The sequence below is a fragment of the Anthonomus grandis genome, chromosome 16, assembly GCF_022605725.1.
Source record: "Anthonomus grandis grandis chromosome 16, icAntGran1.3, whole genome shotgun sequence".
NCBI classification, from domain to species: domain Eukaryota; kingdom Metazoa; phylum Arthropoda; class Insecta; order Coleoptera; family Curculionidae; genus Anthonomus; species Anthonomus grandis.
The window spans coordinates 4,627,223-4,650,278 of NC_065561.1; the positions used below are offsets into that span (position 1 = coordinate 4,627,223).

At 36.6% G+C, this 23,056-nt stretch overlaps 1 protein-coding gene across 1 annotated transcript in view; it reads left to right on the forward strand.

Annotated features, from left to right (window-relative positions):
* The window catches only part of LOC126745766 (arrestin homolog), a 43,086-nt gene extending 20,339 nt beyond the window's left edge, over nucleotides 1–22,747 (forward strand). The window contains exons 2-7 of the mRNA XM_050453754.1: nucleotides 18,387–18,659; nucleotides 18,722–18,945; nucleotides 21,905–22,062; nucleotides 22,118–22,261; nucleotides 22,321–22,450; nucleotides 22,503–22,747. Coding sequence (XP_050309711.1) covers nucleotides 18,387–18,659; nucleotides 18,722–18,945; nucleotides 21,905–22,062; nucleotides 22,118–22,261; nucleotides 22,321–22,450; nucleotides 22,503–22,592 — 1,019 coding nt within the window. The 3' untranslated portion in view covers nucleotides 22,593–22,747. The remainder of the gene's footprint in view (nucleotides 1–18,386; nucleotides 18,660–18,721; nucleotides 18,946–21,904; nucleotides 22,063–22,117; nucleotides 22,262–22,320; nucleotides 22,451–22,502) is intronic.
* Nucleotides 22,748–23,056: the final 309 nt, after the last annotated feature.

The window sequence follows — 23,056 nt, forward strand, 5'->3', positions numbered from 1 at the left end:
GAGTTTTTAGCTAAGTTTGATTTTACTACAGGTTTTTCATCCTCTGGTGTAAATTTATACATAGGAATATCTTTAAAATTTGTCTTAAGTATTTTTGATTTTAAGTCGATAACGCATTCATAGTGTTGTAGAAAATCGAGTCCTAAAATACCATCGAATTCGATATCTAAGTTACAAATATAAACTTTACAAGGGTTATCTACATTAAAAGGAATCACAGTGGATTCTTGGATCAATATTTTTTGATCAGTAACACCTTGTACGACAATATTTTCCGCAAAGCGTTGCTTAAAACCGGCTGCAACATGATCTTTAAAAACTGAAATTCCCGCGCCTGTATCTATGAGTAATTTATATGTTTTGGAAGCATCGTAAATGTAGTAAAGGTTTTTTGAGCTTACGGTGTGTAAATTATTTAAAGAAAGCTTTGTTCGGGATTTTGTTTCGGTTCGTTGATCCGCAATGTTTGGATTTGTGTTGCAATTTGCGACATTGTCTGGTCTGTTTGTTTCTGATCTGGTGGGTGGTTTTGGTTCGATATTAATGGAAAATTTCGATTTGACGTTGCTAAAGGATTTTGTTGTGTTGCCAAGTTATTATTAGGTTCGTGTTGATTTCCTATTGGCTGTTCAAATAGATTATAATCAATTTGGTTAGAAAAATCTTCGACATTTTGATCGTAATAATAGGTTTGACTATTATCGGAATAATAGTTGTACTGCTCGAGGTAGTTATCAGAATAACTATTCTCATCAAAATAATTATTTTCGTCAAAATAGTTATATTGTGAACCATCATCAAGGTTCATATGATAGGTTCTTTGATAGTTTGGGTTTCTTTGGATGACACTGGGACGATACTGGTTTTGGCTACTTTGTCCAAAATTTGGTCGTGGTTGGGGATTAGAAGGGTTTTGAAATGAAGGTTGATTTTGTGAATATGGCCTTTAAAAATTATTTGGGTTACTATTTAAATTTGGTGCTGGGTTTCCAAAAATATTAGGTCTGGGGCTTGACTGTACTCTACATTCAATTGAAGTATGGCCAATTCTTCCGCATTTAAAACATTTTATACTAGGATTTTGCGGGCGTCTTAAGGTAGTGTTTGGTCTGGATGATGGATGTGGTTGTATGGGTCTATTTTGTTTTTGGTTTTCAAAATAGGACAATTGCAATTCTCGCCTAATTCTAGCTTGAGCTTCAAGTAAATTGTTGGGATTACTTGCGCGTACTATGTGACCAATACGTGGGTCTAAACCAGTTAATAGTGTGTTTAGAGCCATCGAGTCTATTAAATTCGTTTGCGCTATTTTTTGAGGTGCGGTTAAATTTTGTTTTTGCACGGCAGAGTGCATTTTAGAGTTAAGAGTTTGAAGCCTATTAAACAATATTAACGGGGATTCATTTGGTAATTGTTTTAATCTTTGCAAATCTTGGATTAAAGAAGAGAGGTCTCGACTATCACCAAAATGTAAACTTAATAATTGCTTAACTTCTAAATATGATAATAAATTTCTAGAATTAATAAGTTGTGCGGCTTTTCCTTTTAATTTATTTTTTATGTGAATAACTAAAAGATCGCGTTGTTCACCGACTGCCATGTTGTAAGCACAATCGCACGCATGTAAAAATGAGCCTAAAAATATTGCATCACCATCAAATTCAGGAATTAGAGAAAAAATTTCAGATAGTTTATAAGTTTCAAGGTGAATATCGTGAGCTGACGTATTCGCTTGTCGATTATTTTGTTCAGTTTGTTCAGTTTCGTTTGTAGTAGACATTCTAATATTTTAAATACTTTTTTCGAAATACGAAATTAGAAAATCGAACAGTATAAAAATAGTAAAATAAAATGTGTATAAAATATTAAAATACACAAAAACAAAAATGTAAACGAATGATTCAATGCTTTTACTTACAAAAGAATCTTCTTAACCATTGTCTTGTTCTCTGCTTGTTGGATACCAGGGGCTTCACCAGGTGTTCCTTCCGTACCCTTGTTGCTGAGTGAGGACGCTGGATTACCTTAGGGTGCTAGTGGTTCTTACTGTAGCTAATATTACTCGCGAATTTGGATCAACCTGTTTTCGCGGCGTATAACTATCCGTTCCGACTGCGCCAATGTTAGATTGTGGATTTCAAAAATAACTTTTAAAAAAAACTTTTATTTCAAATTACAAAAATAAAAAACCGACATAGGTTTATCTTACACTAAATACTTAATAATAATGATTATTGAGCTAACAGGCAATGGCTTTTTATACAAACAGAAAATGCTGACTATCATGAGAAAAATAAGATAAGGTTCTTTCCACAGTCTTTTTAAACAAACAACAGCTAAGCATAAAAGGTGCTACGTTTGCTTATTCCCGGAAACGCCTACGGATCTGGTTGAGACGGTAAACATGTGGGTTGGCCTTGGTATCGGGTTTCATGGTATATTCTTATCTAACATATATATATATATATATATACTTCTATAATAGCAGTGGCTAGCTATTATAGAAGTCCGCGATGCAATGGGTATATATAAACCTGTTCGAGCTCTTCTAGGCAGTGCCTCTCAAAGTAATTTTATAACCTCGAAATGTTTTAAAAAATTAGGTCTATTAAGGTATTCGCTTTCTCTGGATATAAACGGTATCGGTCAAACTCACTCACGGGCTACAGGTGGTGTCTCATGTAGTTTTAAGCCAGTAGGAAAACTCAACCCCTCTTATACACTCGATTTTGTTATTTTGCCCAAAATATGTAATAATCATACTACTGTCTCTCTCCCTCAAGATTATTATAAGAATTTTTGTCATTTATCTCTCGCTGACTCAAAATTTTATGAATCTCGACCCATAGACATGCTCTTAGGTGCTGATATTTTTGGATATTTATTAAGCGGAAATTTTCTCTCTATGTCACTCGATAAACCTGTAGCACTAGATACCTCGTTTGGATGGATTGTTATGGGTAAAGTTTCTACCTTCCCCTCTCAAAATATCTGTCCTTCTAGTAATACTTATTTAACCTCTGTCAATAATCTCGAAGACAACATAAAACATTTTTGGGAAATAGAAGAGGTTCCTGCAAGCTCTCAGTTATCTTCAAATGATGTTTTGGTTGAGGAGCATTATGAAAAGACCACTTTTAGAAATAATGATGGCAGATATGTTGTTGAACTACCGTTCAAGGTGGCGGAACCCTCCTTTGATGGATCCCGAGATATAGCTCTGCGAAGGTTTTTATCTCTTAAAAGAAAGCTCTTAAAAAATAACTCTCTTTACAATAAGTATAATGAATGTTTAAAAGAATATCTTGATTTGGGACATATGTATCCCATTGATATTTCGAAAAATATTGGATGCTTACGGTCTTACTATATACCTTATCATTGTGTTATCAAACCAGATAGCTCTACTAGCAAGTTAAGAATTGTTTTTGATGCTAGCGCACCTGATTTAAATGGGCTAAGTTTAAATAAATGTCTTTATGCAGGCCCCAAACTTCAACAAAATATTTTTGTCTTTACTGCGGATATAAAGCAGATGTACTAAACTATTGGCTTACTCAACCTCATTCTAATTGGCCAACAAGCAATTTTGAACTTTTCGAACCCTCCGAAAAATGTCGCATTCAATGCTTATCGGCATTTGAGACTTCTTCTTTCTTTGCACTAATAATTAATCGATTTTCTTCCCTGACAAAGATTCAAAACACTGTTTGTTACTTAAAGAGATTTATTGATAATTGTAAAACTCAACCCTCAAATCGCAAATATGGATGTTTTCAATTTTTGAATTGGAAAAAACCTTGCTCCTCCTCATAAAGTTTGTTCAACATGAATGTTTTGCAGTTGAAATACACGCTCTTAAATCTAATAAAATTTTAACAAAAGTATTTCGCAAACTCACACCATTTCTCGATAAAAGAGATATTTTACGCGTTGGCGGCCGTATTAAATATAGCCAAATTGATTTTGATAAAAAACATCCAATTCTCTTACCTTCCAATAATCGTTTAACGGATTTAATTATAGAATATACTCATAAAATTATGTTACACCCTGGCTTGCAAACTCTTCAACATATTCTCTTCCAAAAATATTGGATTATGGCTCCAAAACGTACCATTCGTCGAATAATTTCTAAATGTCATAATTGTTTTCGCTCTAACCCTACGCCAGTTCAACCTCTCATGGGTGACTTACCCCCTAGTCGTCTAACAGCAGTAAAGGCCTTTGCTCATGATGTTGTTGATTACGCCGGATCCTTCTCTATAACCTTAAGCCGTGTTAGAGGTACTAAAGTTTTAAAGGCATATGTTTGTCTTTTTATATGTATGGCAACTAAGGCTCTGCATATAGAGCTTGCTTCAGACATGTCAAGTGCTGCATTTTTGGCGGCCTTGCGTCGTTTTATTGCTCAGAGAGGTAGGGTGAACCACATTTATAGCGATCAGGGAAGAAACTTTACCGGTGCATGGAAAGAAATTAGTTCTTTTATGCATCTCGCCTCACAAGAAGAAAAAATTGAATGGCATTTTAATCCACCCTATGCTCCAAATTTCGGAGGTTTGTGGGAAGCAGGTGTCAAATCAGTAAAAACACACCTTGTTCGTGTAATTGGTTTGCAAACACTCACATTTGAAGAACTTAATACCGTACTTATTCAAATAGAAGGTGTTGTAGCGGAGGGTACTTACGTACTTGCCGTATGTCCACCCTCTAACCTTTGATGTCGCATGGTATCCGTCAACCCCATTTACTATTTCTTTACAGTTATAGGAGAAGAAGTCGACAAAATGCCTCGGGCGCCACTCTAAGTAATTAAAGGAGCTTAGAGTCCCCTCTAGCTTTTCGGGTAAGCCTTTAGACAGTGGAGAAACCAGGTAAAGATTGAAAGTAGACTGTCCGGTTATAATGAGATCCTATTGCTCTTAATCTTTATTATTACAAATACTAATAAGTAACAGATTTGGTTGCTTAAAACTAAATGAACAAAAGTGTCCTTAAAATCTAACAATCCCCATTACCAACTTCTATGATTAAGCACAGGCAGTTATTTGGGAAAATGTACCGGAAAATTCAGCACTCTATTAATGACGCAAAATAGTATGATTTAAGGGACGGGGTTATAATGTTTTGTACAAGCGGTTACGGATGACATTCGTTAAGCAAAGCCAAAAACTCAACACCAATCAAGCGAAGCAATCTCAATAGGTCAACATTTATCTCTGCTCTGTTGCTATACGAATAGTAATTATGACATCACGGACTCGGTTATTACTCGTCTCTCACCATCTTGAGAAGCCAAGTAATAATTAATAAACGCGGCTACTGCCTGCCCTACAAAACACGAAGAAAGATAGTGTCCAAGCAGTAGTTTTCATCAATCAAACAATTAAACGGAACGGTACGGCCGCGGACAGAGCAGAAAATAAAAAGTCAACAATAAAAATTATCAATTAAATACAAAATAAATCCGCAGTGAGTGTTTCTCTGGTTGCAAACATGAATGTAACTTTTCGCGAACGGAATTAATGAAACGTTGGTTCAATCACCCGTTTACTACCTGCCCTACAAAACACGAAGAAAGATAGTGTCCAAACCACAGTTTTAAAAGTTCATAAAGCGGAACGGAATCAATATGAATATTCTAATAATTAATCACAGATAAAAACTCACAGCGGAAACATAAAATACCACCGTCTTCCAAGCTTGTAAAAATGGTAACTAAAATACCGTAACGCGGATAATTTTACGATAATTTCATTAATATAACCCGCTTACTACCTGCCCTACAAAACACGAAGAAAGATAGTGTCCAGGTAGTAATTTAACAAAAACGCGCTGCTGCCTGCCCTACAAAACACAAAGAAAGATAGAAAGAAGAAAGATAGTGTCCAAACCACAGTTTTAAAATTAAATAAAACGGAACGGGACGGAACGATATCAATAGCAATGGATTCGATAAAGATCTTAATACGCGAGCTTGGAAGCGGCCGGTCAACTGTCAACAGGTGGCTCTTACCTAACCCAATTCACACTGTGAACGTCAAGACAAATTTAAACGTAAATATTGAAAATTTAACGGTATTGAAATATGGAAAAATTACTGGTACTTCGCTCGAAAGGTATGGTACGACCTTACTGCGACGAATGTGAATCGTTGGTGGACCTGGAACCTTTTTATACCCATCGCAGGAATTTGGATGCCGACGACTCACGAACGTCCTCGGAACCAATCGTTGAATAAAATTGCAATCGGCAAAACTTAATGAAAATAGAGTTTTTCATCATAAAAACGGTATGGATTTATAGGCTATGACCTTATATGGTAAACAAACTTAGTTTCAGCTCTCAAAACCGGGTATTTCCAGGTGAAAACAGCGGGACAAAAGCTGGCCACAAGTGTACAAGAAAGCCGGCTTTTTAGGAAAACCGCGGGAAACTGAATCATGATTTATATTATATTTTACCACACCGGGCATGTCCCTTCATTTAACAGGGCTTCCCAAGGTAGGTAAACCTTGAAACTTGCAAAATAGAACATGTACACAATGCAGCAGCATGAAAGGAAAATTTCATGAAAATAGCCGGAAAACTGGAAGCATAGTGATGAAAACCCTCTCAGTTTTAGGCATTTGTGGTTCTTTATTATCCTAAGAATAACCAGGGCTGAAAACAATAAGGCCAGAGACTACAACATAGTCAACGGAGAACTAGGCATAACCTATAAGAAATCAAACCTTTCCAGGATACTATCAGGCTAGAAACCTCTTTAAGTTGGTTTCTTTATGTATGTTTACAATTATAAACCACTCATGACTCACAGGTAAAGCTTAAAATGTATCTTTTTGTTATGTAAATTATAAATTTAGAGGTTTAAATGTTAACGGAGCAAAATTCTCTAAGTTGTCTTATAAAAGACTGCCTGGGCTTACCCTTATTACTATAAAAAAAAGACAAAATCTAGTAACTTCGTTACAAATCCCCCCTTACTTCGGAAAAATGTAATGATGCAATAATGCATAAAAAAGAATCATTGTCATTTTTAGAAAGAAAAGAAAAAAAATTTACCCTAAATATACTGAAAAAAACAAAAATCCCTTCAGGAACGGCGGCGGAACTGGAGTAGTCAGTACGGCGGACGGTGAATGAAGACGGAATATATCGGCGGCGGTCCCTTGGATTTAGGGTTGGTGGGAGATTGCTGAACACCCACACTGCTGGCATGGAACGGCGGCTGCGGGTCGTAGATGCGAGTAGCGTCTGACAAAGAGAGTCGTCTGACAAAGTAGCGTCTGTATGTTGTCTGTTCATCTGGGGAATTAGCGGAACGGTTTCTCGTGACTGACGGCATTCGGTGACAGAGACAGTCTTTAGACTGAACGTTCAGCTTGCCACATCTGGAGCAAAACAATATTCTTTGCTCGGCGGTACACTCTGCTCGTGGGTGGCCAACTCTTCCACAACGCCAACACAGATCCGGTCGAATTTTGATGTAGGCCACACTAGTAACCTTCGGTGGAGGCAGCGCCTTGGAAATGGTTTTTGTTGTGGCCGCTGCGGTAACGGCAGACGGTACCCTTTTTACGGTTATGATCGAGGAATCGGAATCGAATGACTCATAGTCGACTTCCCGGGCATCGGACATGGCTAGAATAATAGCACAGACAATTATTTCATCAACCCGACTTTCTTCCAGCTTGTTGGTGCTGAACGCCGTTTAATGGTTGTAGTGTACTTTGCTTAAAAGGAAAACTGACAAGGGGAAGAAACCAAATCATCTCGATTACCGAATCACAGACATGATAACCCAATCATAGGTGGAGACTTCCATTCTCTACCGACATTAAATTGTTGAATAAAAAATTAGCTCATCGGACCAAAAAAAAAAATTCCTAGATCTTGACCCACAAGAATTTCCCCTCGGATAAACTAAACTTTTTGCGGTACTTCTTATGTGGCGGGTAGTCAGCAGGGCGGTATTTTCGAAGGAGTACCCGAAATTCCGAAGTCCAATTTTCCGGCGCTGTCACGTGAAGATACGCCGTTACTTCCTTAATTCCCCACTCGGATAGTGGCGGAATCAAGGAGGGCGGCAGCAGAGGAGTACTATCCCCCTGCAAAGCTCTAGATGATTCGGAGTATGGCGGGGGTGGCGGTCGTGACGGTGCGGAGCAGGACGGTGCCGTAAACGAGGGTTGGAATTCTTTCAGCATTTCCTCCAACGACGGTAGGTCAAACGGGGATACTGGTCGGTCATCGTCCTCGAACCGGACATCAGGGGTAACGGGGCGGTTGATTGGTGAAGATACCATTGCCAAAGGGATGGACACTCGGAGCTCTGGTTTCGGTTCCTCTCTTAGTCTAGGACACAGCGGTGGCATCGGTATATCCATCTTGAAATCCACGATTGTGGCTGAAGGTTGCACCTTGGCGATCACTGAAATTGGATCGGGGAAGAATAATTCTCCTGACCCTAGAGAAAGAGGCTTCCTACCCTTGACTACAGGTTTCGCTGCCAGCCGTCTTTTTAGTCGTGCCGCCATCGATCTAGCGACTCTCTTTGTCTCCACCATCAATTCGGCTTTTACGGCCTGTCGGACATGATTGGTTACCCTCACGGGCACCAATGAAGTATCGGGAAGCGGACGAACGGGCTTCTTTCTTGGTGGCATTGCTACAAATTACAGAGATTTTATATCGGGGTTTCATGAATGTGTGCTGGTTTCAGATCTTTCATGTGGATTCGCGTTAATTTCTTTCCCTTTTCGTCCTTTAAATCATAAACCACCAAGGAGTGTACTTTACATATCGTATATGGGCCGGAGTACTTCGGGGCAAGTTTTGCTGCAAAACCCTTTACGGCGGATGACAGGGCATGATCTTTCTTATACACCTTATCTCCAACATGGCATCTCCATTCTCGGCGACGTAAACTATAATGGTGACTTTGTGTGTTAAAGGCGCGGGCCAAATTAATGCGGACTAACTCATAAATTTCTTTTAAACGATTAATTCGTGCTATAAATTCGGGTGACGGTTCGGAATCAGGTAGTACTTCGGATAGTTGCTCAACATCTCGGTATAATATGTTCGGAGCATCTAATTCACGACCGAAATTTAGAAAAGCAGGGGAAAATCCGGTTGATTTATGACGAGACGTATTCATAGCAAACATCAAATCCGGCAGGGTTTAATCCCATGTACGGTGATCACCTTCACACATTTGTGCTACCATCATTTTAAATGTTCGGTTAACTCGTTCAACAGGGTTATCTTGCAGTGCGTACGGTGGTGTAAAACGGTGTTGGATTCCGTATTCTCTCAGAAGTTCTCTGAATGGTTTTCCAGTATATTGCGTTCCATTATCTGAGAGTATAAACGAAGGACAACCAAATCGGGCAATTATAAGCTCCTGTAATGTGCTACTAACAGCTTTTGAAGTAGCCTTACGGATCGGCCGAGCTTCTATCCACTTAGTGAATCGATCAAGGAACATAATGATATAATTATTTCCCTTTTTACTTCTTGGGAGAGGTCCTACTAAATCTGTGGAAACCGTTCTCCAAGGATCTTGGTTCTGTGACGGTTGCATTTTCCCGGCGGGTTGCTGTTGTGAGACTTTATATCGTTGACAGGAATGGCAACATCGAACATAGTAAGCAACATCTCGGAACATTCCGGGCCAGTAATAACGACGGGCAATCCGGGCGGTAGTCTTGGCAATTCCCAAATGTCCAGCGGTCGGCACATCATGGTTTTCCCGAAGAACTCTATCTCTAGTGGGCTTTGGAACGCACAACTTCCAAGGATCGGACAGCTCAACTTCAGTCATATCGGACATATCCCAAAAGTGACGATACAGTTTCCCTTCTTTTATGCAGAAATCGGGAAATAATCTCGGATTATTTTCTACTTCTTTAAACTTCTTCCTGTAGCATGCGCAATCAGGTTCAGACTCTATCAGGTATCTCTCTTCAGGTTCTTTGCCACCCGGTAATGGATCTCGGGACAATGCATCGGCAATCCGATTCAAAACACCTTTTCGGTATCGGACTTCAAATGGAAATTGTTGCAAATACATCCGCCATCGTGCTAACCTTCCAGATGGACTGTCAATGGAGAATAGCCATTTCAAACTTTGATGATCGGTCTCAACGGTGAATTTATATAATTCTAAATAAGGCCTCATCTTTTCTATTCCCCAAACAATTGCAGCGCATTCCTTCTCGGTAACGGTCATTTTCTTTTCGGAGGAGGTCAGGGAACGGCTTGCATAAGCAATTACATGGTCACCATCGGCATAGTGTTGAATCAAAGCGGCTCCTAATCCAAGATCACTGGCGTCAGTTTGTAAGACGAAATTTCGTGAAAAATCCGGACAACTTAAAACTGGCGATTCAGTCAGGCACTTCTTGAGATGTTCAAAAGCATCTTCCTGTTCCGCGGTCCACTCAAATTGTTGACCTTTACGTAATAGGCGGTTGAGTGGTTCGGCAATCTGGGAGAATCCAGGGACGAATCGACGGGACCAACTTCCTATCCCCAAAAATCGTCTAAGCGATTTTACATTGATGGGCGGCGGAATCTTGGGTATTGACTCGACTTTCTCTGGATCGGTGGTAATCTTTTCTGGTGTGACTAAGTGTCCCAAATATCTTAACGATCTACGCCCAAATTGACATTTGTCGGGATTCAATTTTAAGTTGGCTATACGGAGACGGTAAAATACTTCACGTAAATTGTCCAAATGTTCCTGGAAACTTTCTCCTAGTACTATTATATCGCCCAGGTATGCGAATGCAAAGTCCTCCAGTTCGGGTCCAATTATACGATCCATCAAGCGTTGGAACGTAGCTGGAGCGGAGTGAAGTCCAAACTGCATGACTCGGAATTGATACAATCCCCGGCCCGGTACGGTAAAAGCGGTGATTTCTTTACTGGATTCGGTAAGCGGTATCTGCCAATAGCCTTGACGCAGATCTATAGATGAAATATATTTTGCTCGGCGGAGTTTGTCTAGGATAGCATTAATAAATGGAATTGGATAAGCATCTCGTTTATTTTCCGGAAATCAATGCAAAAGCGGAACTTGCCATCTTTCTTCCTAACCATTACTATCGGTGAACTCCACGGACTATTGGATCTTTATATTATCTGATCCTTGATCATCTGATTAATTTCTTCATCTATTATCACTTGCATCTTCGGGTTCTGGAGTCGGTACCGCTGTTTTATCGGTTCAGGGTTTAATAGTTTGATCTCGTGTTGGACTAACGTAGTGGTTCCTTTTATGTTATCAAATAACGGTAATTCTTGAGCCAAGAACTCCTGTAAACTCTGTTCTTCCTTCGCAGTTAACGTTAATGGAGGTTTTTGGTTTGTGGTCTCCATGACATGAACACGGTTCATTTGCTCTCCAGAAAAATATTTTCCTCTAATGAATATAGAGTTGTTCCCCAGATTTAAATGCACGTCTTCTTCATGAAGAAAATCCATTCCAAAAACCAGATCTTCGGATAAATTAGGTAAGTGTGCGACTCTAACTACAAATGCCTGTGTTCCAATTAAAATTTCTAAATTAAACTCCTGATGAACAGTGGTAATGAACCCATCGGCTAGTCGGGCATAAACGGATTTTAAACTACGAGACGGTGTACCGGTTTGGCGCAATTTGTCAGCCAAGTGGTCCCCACAATAGGATCTACTTGCTCCAGTATCCAGGAGTGCAGAGAACATAACTCCCTTCCAGATTATTTGAATATACGGTCGGTATCGGGTGGTATCAAAAATGTCATCTATTGCCAAGGCCACTCTTCTGTGATGCTGAGGTGACCTTAGTTCTCGGCATCGTCCCAGTTTTTCGGTGCGGCTGATACTCTTGCAAATGCTGCTGGTTGCGTGCGATGATTCCTGCAATTGCAATCTCGGGAAGGTACTCCCCTTAGCCCGCATCTTGAGCAGAAGATTCGGGGTGCATTGGTGCAATTACTGCGCATATGTCCAGTTTGCCCACAACGCCAGCAAATTGTTGCATTCATTGCATTTCCTCGTCCTTGACTGGATAGGTTGGCGGCTTGTGCTCGGAACTGATTTTCACGGGTCTTTTGTGGAGGCGGATTATTCCGGAATGGCGGAGGATTTTCCCGAGCGGAACTAGTTAATAAATTTGACTGGCGAAGCAGTTGACGGTTCTGGTTCAATTCGGTACGGAGAACTTCAAATTCCCTAATGACCCTGGTAAAAAAATCGGATTGGCGGACGTGCTGACGATACTCGGGTAATAGGTTGCGATATAACCACTTCAGTTCATGGGTTGCATCATACCCTCCATGGCGGCGGAGTAGAGTTTGCATTTCAGTAATATATTTACAGACGGGTTCACGCTGTTTTTGTGTACGGCGGGCGATTTCGGCTTCTAAATTGGCTAAATGGTTTACAGGGAAATAATGCGTGCGGAAATCTTGAAGAAAGTGGCTCCAAGTCTGCCAATGCTTTCTATTATTTCTACACCAGAATTCGGCTGCTCCCTTCAGGAATTGAGCAATCTGGCTTACTAATACGTCCGGATTAAGACCACAGGACGAAAATAATTCTTCTATGCTTTCAATAAATGAAACAGGATCACTAGAGCCATCAACAGTAATTTTCCAACTTGACAGATTCGGCCAAACGCTGAATGGTGACGGATTGACTGACGGCATATGAACTGGAACCATTTGCGGCAGGATTACAAATGCGGTAGATGATAAGGTCCCCATTGGGTGTGATATAACAGGATTTACGGTTGCGGAAGCACAGTACATGGTTACTGGAAAATCGGTTTGACTAGACCAGGGCGGTTGTACAGGTGCAACGGGTAACCCAGTATAGTTGGCGGTAACAGGAATACTATACTGTCTTGACTAGATGAGAGTGGGGATAACGGACGAGAATTAAGTATTGCTTCAATACGTATTAATATTGTTTAAAAGTTCAAGAAAAACAATACAGAATTAGCCAATATAGGTTTTAAATGAAACTTTAGACGTTTTACACTTGCCTCCCAAATACCGCCAAAGTGAGGAGAATTAGCAGATATGAAATGCCAGCGAATTTCCATATTAGTGGCCGAATCACAAATAACGGAATAATTACATTTAAAAAATTACTTAGTTCCAACAAGTTCTGAATAAGCCTCAGATGGTTTTCCTTGTCGGCTGACGAAACGTTTAAAGGCTTGAAGAAAGTCATCGGCAGTTAAGGAGAGGACAAGTTCAATGTGAATGGTACGAGTTGAGAAACAAATGAATAAAGCCACCCAATTTGATTGATTTACAACCTCTTCCAGATTTATTTTTCATTATAAATGGACCCGCATCGACTCCTACAATCGAAAACGGTAATAAAGGTTTAACGCGATTCATGATTGGCTGCACTATTCGGCCATTATATTTTGCGCATCCAACGCAACTTTTCACAGTTTTACGGGCTAAATTTCTACCAGAAACTGGGTAATATCTATCACGAATAGTCGATAATAAAGTTGTAGTTCCGCGTAATATAACTTTATATGCTTAAATTCGAAAATTAGTTTGGTTAATTCATGTGTAAAAGACAATAGAAAAGGATGTTTCTTGGAGTAATCATATTCAGAATTTACTAGTCTACCACCAACACGTAAGATCCCATTTTTATCTAAAAATGGTTTAAATCTTAAAATTTTACTCTTAGATAAAAGAAAATCACCGTTTTTGAGGGAATAATAATTTATACAAAATGATTTCTTTTGAGAAAGTTTAATTAATATATTAAACGACTCTTCAATTTCATCAACTGAGTGAAGTATGATAAATTTCGATTTTCTGGGACATTCCTACAATTCTTTATGAATCTAAATAAACTCCTGGACAAAATTATCGCACCACTTGATTTTTAGAGATTTTTTTTAATAAAGATAAAAAAATAAGCAAACTTATAAGCATTGTTAACTATGCATTATTAATTAACAAAAACAATTATATTCTATTTAACAAAACGAGATTTAAGTAACTAAATTCAATACAAGGAAAAGCATCGATTTTCACTAACTTCAATTTTGATACAAAAATAAAACAATAGACCCATAATGAATTCTTAATAACGTGTATTGCCACCTCTAGCTGCAATGACCGATTGAAGTCTTCGCAGCATTCCTCGTATCAAATTATGAAAACTTTCCTGCGGATGTATTCTCACTCCTCACGAGCAGCATGTTCCATGATAAAGCATAAACATAGTTTTTGTCCAGTTCTGCTTTTTATACGAGAAAAGATATTATAACTGTTTTAACTGATATTTATTTTTATTTAAATTTTCTTGACAAAATAATTAGTGGTGCGATAATTTTGTCCAGGAGTTTATATATGCAAAAACACGTTTTAATTTGCTTAATTTAGAGAACCTTTCAAAAATAAAATCGTTATCGGAAGGTTGTACTGAAAGATGTACTTTTCGTTTTTCTGGCAAAGCAGAGGCCAGCATAGAGGATCGTGGCAGAACCATAAGGGACAATGAAACCATATTCGGGATCGTACCTAGTGACTCGGCATAAGACCCCGTGAAATGATATCTGCAGGGTTATCTATAGTAGGCGCATGACGCCAGTTAAATTTCTTTGTTATCATTTAAATGGCGGCTACTTGATTTGCCACACGGTTTTAATAAATTAGGCGCGGTATTTAACCATCTCAATACAATGGTTGAATCTGACCAACAAAAAACATTATTAAAATTAAAATCTAGTGAGTCAAGACATTTGCTTAAGAGCTAACAGCTAGCAACTAAAGCTGCACTTAACTCCAGTTTGGGCATCGTGAGAGATTTAATCGGTATAACCTTAGACTTGGCAGATAATAAATTTGAAGTTCGTTTATTTTCTGATTTTATAGATACTAAATATGCACAAGCTCCATAACTAGATTTAAATGTATCTGCAAAAATGTGTAACTCAAAATGTATGGCATGGTCACATGTAACCTTTCGTGTTATTGAGAGATCGTTTAAACTGGAAGTCATTCGACAGTTCTAACCAGATATCAAGAATGTGTGTGGGCACTTATATCCCATGATAAATTTTTAGACCAGAGTTTCTAAAGTAGTACCTTTGTTATGATTATGCAAGGACCTAACAAACCCAAAGGGTCAAAAATAGTAAAAACCTTGATAAAATCTTACGGTTTGTTATATTAATGTCGAAATTATTTTCTTCTGTATTTTTAATTTTAAATGCTAATATGGCACGATCACTTTCCCAGAAGAGCCCTAAGGTTTTAGATTTGCCGTCTTTATTGGTTGAAAACTCAACAACATTAAAACTAGAGTTGTTATTGAATAAAAGTCTTATATTATTAAACCGTGATTAAGTAATACCTTAGAAATCATCAAATCAAACATCTTCTTTAGAATTACCAGACGGTAAAAGATCGTCCACGTACATATCGTTTCTAAAAATATCTGCTATTAAACGGTGTGAATTCCGCATTCCCTTGCTACCTGATGTAGGCATAGAATTGCCAAAAGTGATGCAGCGGTTGTCCCGTATGTTACTGTGTTTAGTTCGTAAGTTTTAACATTTTCGTTTGGATTTGTGCGCCATAGTATTTTTTGCAGCTTTCGTTGGTCCGGTTTTATCAAGACTTGTCTGTATATCATTCTAATGTCGCCTGATAGGACTATTGAACGTATTCGAATAGAATATCTCTTTGAATTATAGGACCAGTCATCTGCAGGTGGGAGAAGACGCGTTAAAAACAATCCGTAACTTTGATGAGGTACCAGCCTCCTTAAAGATGCTATGATGTAGCGTAAAGTATTCAGAACCACCCGTATCGCACTGATTTTCATCGCTGATAATAGTTATATGACCTAACGCCTCGTAGTCTCCTAAAAATTCCGTATATGATTCGCATAGCTTTTCATTCCACTTGCCACTACTTGGAACAGAAAGATTTTTGACAAAATGATCCTCGCATGCTTGTTCTTCAAATGAACATGGTTTTTTATCGCTTATTTCCTCTATTCCCCAAAATCTACTCAGCTGATCTTCAACAAGTTTATTTTTTAATAAATGGCATTGCAATTTGTTGAAATGTTTATCAGATGGTATGGACATAGACCCAGCTACTATTCATTCTAATTTTGTATTTTGTAGCAAAGCTGAACGTAAACCTAAATTCATTTGCTCTACGCTTATTAAATTCCAAAAGGCATTAGCTCCTATGAGAATATCGATTTGTCCTGGTATGACAAAAACAGGATCGGCTAGTTTTATATTGCATGGTATGTATTCTTATTGAATCGGGTATGTCAAAAGTAATTTTCTCTAATATAAGACACGACAATTTAAAGGAATAATTGTCATATGCAGAGCCTATTAAAAATTCGCATTTATAATCTGAATAGCTTAAATTATTGCTAACGCCTGATATAGCAAGTTTGTGTTTTGTCTTATTTGATTGTAATTTGTTACATAAATCGAATCTAATAAAACTGGACTGCGACCCGCAATCTAAAAATGCCCGAGCAGTTACAAAATTTGAATCTCTTGTCTTGAACGCGAAGTTTTTACTTGTGCAGTTGAGAGAATGGTTTGATTGGCCGTTGCCAGCGAGCATCGCGTTATGTGGGCCAACGACTCCGGCCGTGGTGCTATCGACTACGTTTACGTATTCTTGATCACCTACATGTTGTCGAACAGTGTCTGCCGATTTTGTATTATGAAGGGGATCATGTAAAACTAAATTATGTTTCAACCTGCAAATTTAGCATCCGGACCATTTGCAATCTTTAGGTAAATGACACTTTCTTAAACAATTGGAACATAAATGTAAATTGTTAACTTGTGAAATGCAGTCTTTTATAGAAATTCTTAAAAATTCGGGACAATAAAATGATTTATGATCAGTTTTGTTACACTGAAGACAAAGATAAGTCGGTTTTTTATATGAATTACTAGCAGCTCCATTATCTCCTGTCGTATTAAGCATAAAATTATGTGTTTCATTGTACCTAAATTTTCGATTATCGTTTACCGGTTTATTCCTTGAAATTTCCTTATCCATCTAGTTTTCCGGACTATTAAGTGCCATGGTTTCTAGGAGATTGGCACGTTTTGTCAAGAATTCTTTAAAATTATTTAATTTGACTGTATTGGAATTAAAACGGTGTTTTTCTCATTCTTGGGCCGTTTGTTTGTCTAATTTGCCAACTATAATGTATATAAGGAGGGTGTTAATTAATTATTCGAAAAAAAGTTAATTAATTAAACCCAATTATCGGTGGGCCCCCTAATTGATTGCTCCCTATTTCGGGAAGTTTCACTCCTTCAATTCGAGAAGTACGAGTAGTGGGAGTAATACTATCCTCACTCTTCTGACATTCAAAGAGAGATTTTGCCGTAGCTGAGATTGAATGAAATTTATTTTCGAATGTTTCTCCCTCAATGATTTGTTCTGAGAGTTGAGCTTCCTCGATGATATACTCATTATCGCTCTGAATTTGATCAAATGTTTCGAATATAGATTCCGCATTTATTATACATTGCTCTAACTCTAACTTTTTCCTACCGTCATTGACACCAATGACCTCACTCGATGTTAAAATGAATTTTTCGAGTAATGACAATTTTGCAATAAGTGAACGACGTTTCTTTATTAAAGCCTTAAGCTCTTTGTCAGATATGTTAAATGAAGTAGACATTTTGGGTAAAAGCTATGAAAAAATCGAAAATGAAATAATAAATCAAATATTAAACCACGTAAATCGGACACTAGTATATGGACTAATTGAAAATAATAATACTTACTGAACGAATATACGTATATCAATCATACATAATAAAGGATACCAAAAACGGATATGGAACGTATGCACTGTCGCTCACTGCTGTTGACGGGAACTGGCACTAAACTCGATGTTCTCAAAATCGCCACGGTTCGTCGTATTTATTTCGCAAAAGAATCGTATAGAATTTTAATGATTTTTTCCGTTTAACGGAATTTATGAATCAGCCTAAAGGACCAATTTTTGTGTAGTGGATTGATACACTGATTCTTGTATTTTCATTAACTAAATTTCGAATAAAAATGTTTAGTGTTTATATATGACTTAAACGTATAAGTATGTATATTCTCGTTGTACGGTCGAGACGCAAGAGCTCGATTCTCCGCCTCGGATCATCGTCCGTTCGCTCCGAAGAGAAGGGATAAGACAGCGGCGGCGCTCCGTTAACAGGTCGGCATAGAGCCAGATATCTTACAGAGACATTCCTATTTTTTCCTGTAACAACTGTTAAAATAAGCCATAAATAATTTTAATTTTATAAAAAAGTTTTGTCTATATTTTACATAAATATTGATCAATTTATATAGATGGTGTAGTGGTAGTCGACGGGGAGTACAAGGACCGTAAAGTGTTTGGCCAAGTGATATGCAGTTTTCGTTACGGCCGAGAAGAGGATGAGGTGATGGGCCTGAATTTTCAAAAGGACCTATTTTTGGCCAGTACGCAGATATACCCGACACCTGAGAAATATGACACGAACAAACTACAAGACAGACTCATTCGAAAACTTGGGGACCAATGTTTTCCTTTTAAATTTACTTTACCACCCAATGCTCCAGCTTCGATCACCCTTCAATCAAGTAAGTAAATTTATCAGATTTGTAAATTTTTTGATTATTAATATTTTAATTTAATGACATAGATCAAGGCGATGAAGGTCAACCCTGTGGTGTTCGTTACCAAGTAAAAATTTTCGTTGGTGAGAATGAAACTGACAAAAGTCACAAGAGAAGCACCGTTTCAATGGCAATAAGAAAAGTTCAATATGCTCCATCAAAGCAAGGCCGCCAGCCTTGCACTATTGTCCGTAAAGACTTTATGATGAGTCCTGGTGAATTAGAGCTGGAAGTTACTTTAGATAAGCAGGTAAAACTTAAATTTAAAATATTCTGATTTAAATGTTTGTTTTTTATTTCGCACATATAACTAATGTTGACACATATTATAATAATTATGTTATTAGAATACTTAGTAATATTGAATAAATGGTATAATAAGCAGATCCCTATTATGATTCTTATAGTCTACTTTCTTCTATATAGAAGATATTCAGAAATGCCATATGGTATGGATTGCTCAGGAAAAAATCCTTACTAAAATAATTACCTTTTTTGACCTTTCTAACCTCAATTTCAATGCTATTTCTCAAGATTATCTGTTGGTTTGCATGATGTCAACGCCGTGTTGTAACTTTATTAGTGATTTTATTTTTATTCAGGTAGCAATAATTAGGTTTACTAATTACTATTGCTTATTTGAATTAATAGTACGATACTTCGAAATCCATTTTTATGAAAATTACATATTTCATAATAATATAGATTTCTTAAAAAGTTTTTATTATTCTATGTTTATGATGACGTTTCTCCGTTGATATAATGTTATGACAGTATCAGTATTTACTTGTGCAAAGATTGGCTTGAATCGCGTTTTTTGCCATGGTGCGCACAGTTTTTGCAACAGCTCACAAAAACACTCAAATGCATAATTTTTCCTTTTTAAACCAAAAACTAAATAAAAAACGCAGAATTTCACTAATACCGAATGTAAACATGAAGCCGTTTGACGAGATGAAATTTCCCAAGAACGTTAGCTTTTGCTTGCGGTGCTACCATTCCAAATTCTTTAGAGGTTTTAGGAATAAGAATGTCAGTAAATTTTTTGCTTTAAAGATGTTATTTTTGCGCTTAATATAAGATGTAGGTATTTCTTTCTACTTTTAATTCAAAATCTAACATCAATAAGTTAAATTAACATTATTATAATATGTCTTGATACGTAGCTGATTATTTCCTCTTTTGAAAATGTGTGAAAACCTGACAACGCAGAATCGGTGAATATAAACACCACCCTTGCCTCTGTGCATTTTGAACTCAAGCAAAATTGTTGTTTATTAATTCTAGACTTTCACTGTTCTAAGTACTGTGTTCTGTTTTATGAAAATTAGTAATAACGTGAAGTAATAAAGACATTCGAGTTGATGAAATTCCTCTCATTAGATTTAAATACTCTTATATAAAATCTTAATAAAATCTTTTAGTACTACAACAAGTCTAAGCCTTATTAATGATATTAGAATTAAAGAAGACAAAAAACAGATAACTTGCTTAACCCTACTTGATTTTAGTAAAGCATTCGACACCATTGATCATAAATTACTATTAGCTAAATTACACTATTTTGGGTTGTCTACAAATGCCATTATATTTTTCCAATCTTATATTGAGGGTCTGTCTCACTGCATTCGGGTAATCAAAAAGTCAAATTATGAGTTCTCCAACTTCTTGCCTCTTACCATGGGTGTTCCACAAGGATCCATATTAGGACCGTTGCTGTTTTCTCTGATATGGAAAAGTGTCTTCAAAATTCAAAACTCCAACAGTATGCTGACGATTCGCAGGTATATATTGCTTTTGATACTCCAGGTCTGCATGAGGCGCAAAATAAAATAAATACTGATCTACAGAGCTTGGCCGTGTTTACTGAGAATCATAACTTAAAACTTAACGCATCAAAATCGTGTGTAATGTTTGTAACACATAACAAGAGTCAGCTGCAAGAGGTTTCAAACAGATTTAAAGTAGTTGTTAAAGGCGAGTCTGTTCCAGTTGTAACTGAAAAACGTAATTAAGGTGTAGTTATTGATTCAAATCTTAACTTTACTTCCCATATTAAAGTCAAACTTCAAGCCGCCTACATCAGATTAAAGGGCCTTTATCAGTATAAGAAAATGTTGCCTTCAAAAATAAAATATTGGCTGTGTGATACACTAGTTCTTTCATTACTTGTCTATGGGGATATTATATACGACGATTCTTTAACTAAATACTTATCGAACAATATACAAAAACTTCAGAATAGTTGCATGAGATATTCATTTAATATTGCCTCTAGAAACCGCATAACTCAATATTTAAATTCTAATTTAATTCTGAATATGAGCAATAGAAGGAAAGTCCATATGTTTAATTTAATTTATAAAATAATGAAAACCGGACAGCCTGCAAATTTAAGAAATTTATTTTTTAATCAAGATATTTCTTAAAATACAAGAAATCCCCATTTGCTTAGAATTCCTTTACATAGAACAGCAACCTTTAAAAAATCTTTTTTATATATGGGCATTCGGATGTGGAATGAACTACCTATTTATATAAAGGAATGTTCGCCTAAAAAATTTATTATAAACTTAAAAAAATATCTCTTAAACACGCAAATTATGGTAACCTAATGTGACCGTATTTTATAAAATGGTATTTTTGTTTTAATTAATGTTCTGCACACCTGATCTTGCTAATTGCAAATATTTACATTAAAATTAAATTCTTACTCGCCTGTTATCTGCCCTTCGTGCTCGCCCCTATACCGTTCTCGCTCGTCTTTGGATTCTTTTGTTTTTTTTTTGTTTTTCTTTTTGCCCAGCTTCATAGCCACTCGCTAGTTCATTATAAAATGCACATATTGTCCCTTTTGATTTTGGTATGGACCTTATTGTAAATACATAATATTACGTTTTTTAGAAAATAGTTTATTTAGAAGCACGGGTTGTAGAGCACATGTACAAGTAATGTATGTACTTGCATGTGTATCGGTTTTTTTTAATAAAAATCGCGTTGCACTCCGATTACCAAACAAATTGTTGTAATTTTGAATTATTTGTATATTCATGGAATTTTGTTTCGTATATTCTGTAATAATGTTTAATAATTTTGAATGGTAATAAAAGTATTTTTTTTTTTTTTTTTTTTTTTAATACTTTTAATTATTGTAGTGACGTGAGTTTGTAGGCTTAAAAAAATGTTCACTACATAAAGTTTTTTTTTAGCTTTACTATCATGGTGACAAAATTGCCATAAATATTTCGACAAGAAACAACAGTAATAAAGTGGTAAAAAAAATTAAAGCAATGGTACAGCAAGGAGTAGATGTAGTCTTGTTTCAAAATGGACAGTATCGAACTACAGTGGCTAGTCTGGAAACTCAGTAAATTCAAATATTAACCGCTAAACAAGCATTTATTATACATAATTAATTTTAGGGAAGGATGTCCAATTAATCCAGGTTCAAGCCTACAAAAGGTAATTCACCTGATTCCGTTATTAACCAATAATAAAGATCGCCGAGGCATAGCTTTGGACGGGCAATTGAGTAAACAGGAAAACAATTTAGCATCTACAACTTTGTAAGTAATTAGTCATGTGAGTATTAAATATTGCTTATATTATTCTTAAAATGATATAGGTTAGCGAGTCAAGATCAGCGTGACGCATTTGGTATTGTGGTATCTTATGCTGTCAAAGTAAAACTGTATCTTGGAGCATTGGGAGGCGAATTATCTGCTGAACTTCCTTTTGTGTTGATGAATCCAAAGGTATATTAAAAGATAATATATAGAAAAAAAAATAGTTTTATTGATTTTTTAGCCAAGTAGCAAAGGTAAATCAGTTCAAGATGATAGCCTAGCTGATATTGAAGTTATTCGCCAGGACACAGTTGAACCTGAGGCCGAATGAAAAAGCTTTAAACTGCTTGCCTTTTGTCTGGCCCTATTTTAAAACATATATTATCTTTATCTTAAACATATAAATTAATTATTAATAATATTTGCTGCTTCTTATTCCATTCGCTATGCTATGTAATAAAACAAAATGAATGATTGAAAGACTAATAGATATTTCATTTATTTATTGAAAGTATTTAAAAAGATCGGAAAAAATATAAGCTTTAGAAATTCGAAATATCTAACTAATTATAAAACATCAAACTTTACTATTGTCTTCTGATTTATTGATATATTTAACTAATGCTATTACTATTGATTATGTTTTGTTTTATTGTGTAATAGGTGTACATTTTTATGGTATTTTTGATTAGTCCACCCTAAAGATTTTTTCAGGAAATATAATTTTCAATTGCAACGTTGCAAGATTGTTTAATTCTAGAGAAATATAATAGAGGTACTGTAGATTTCAGACAA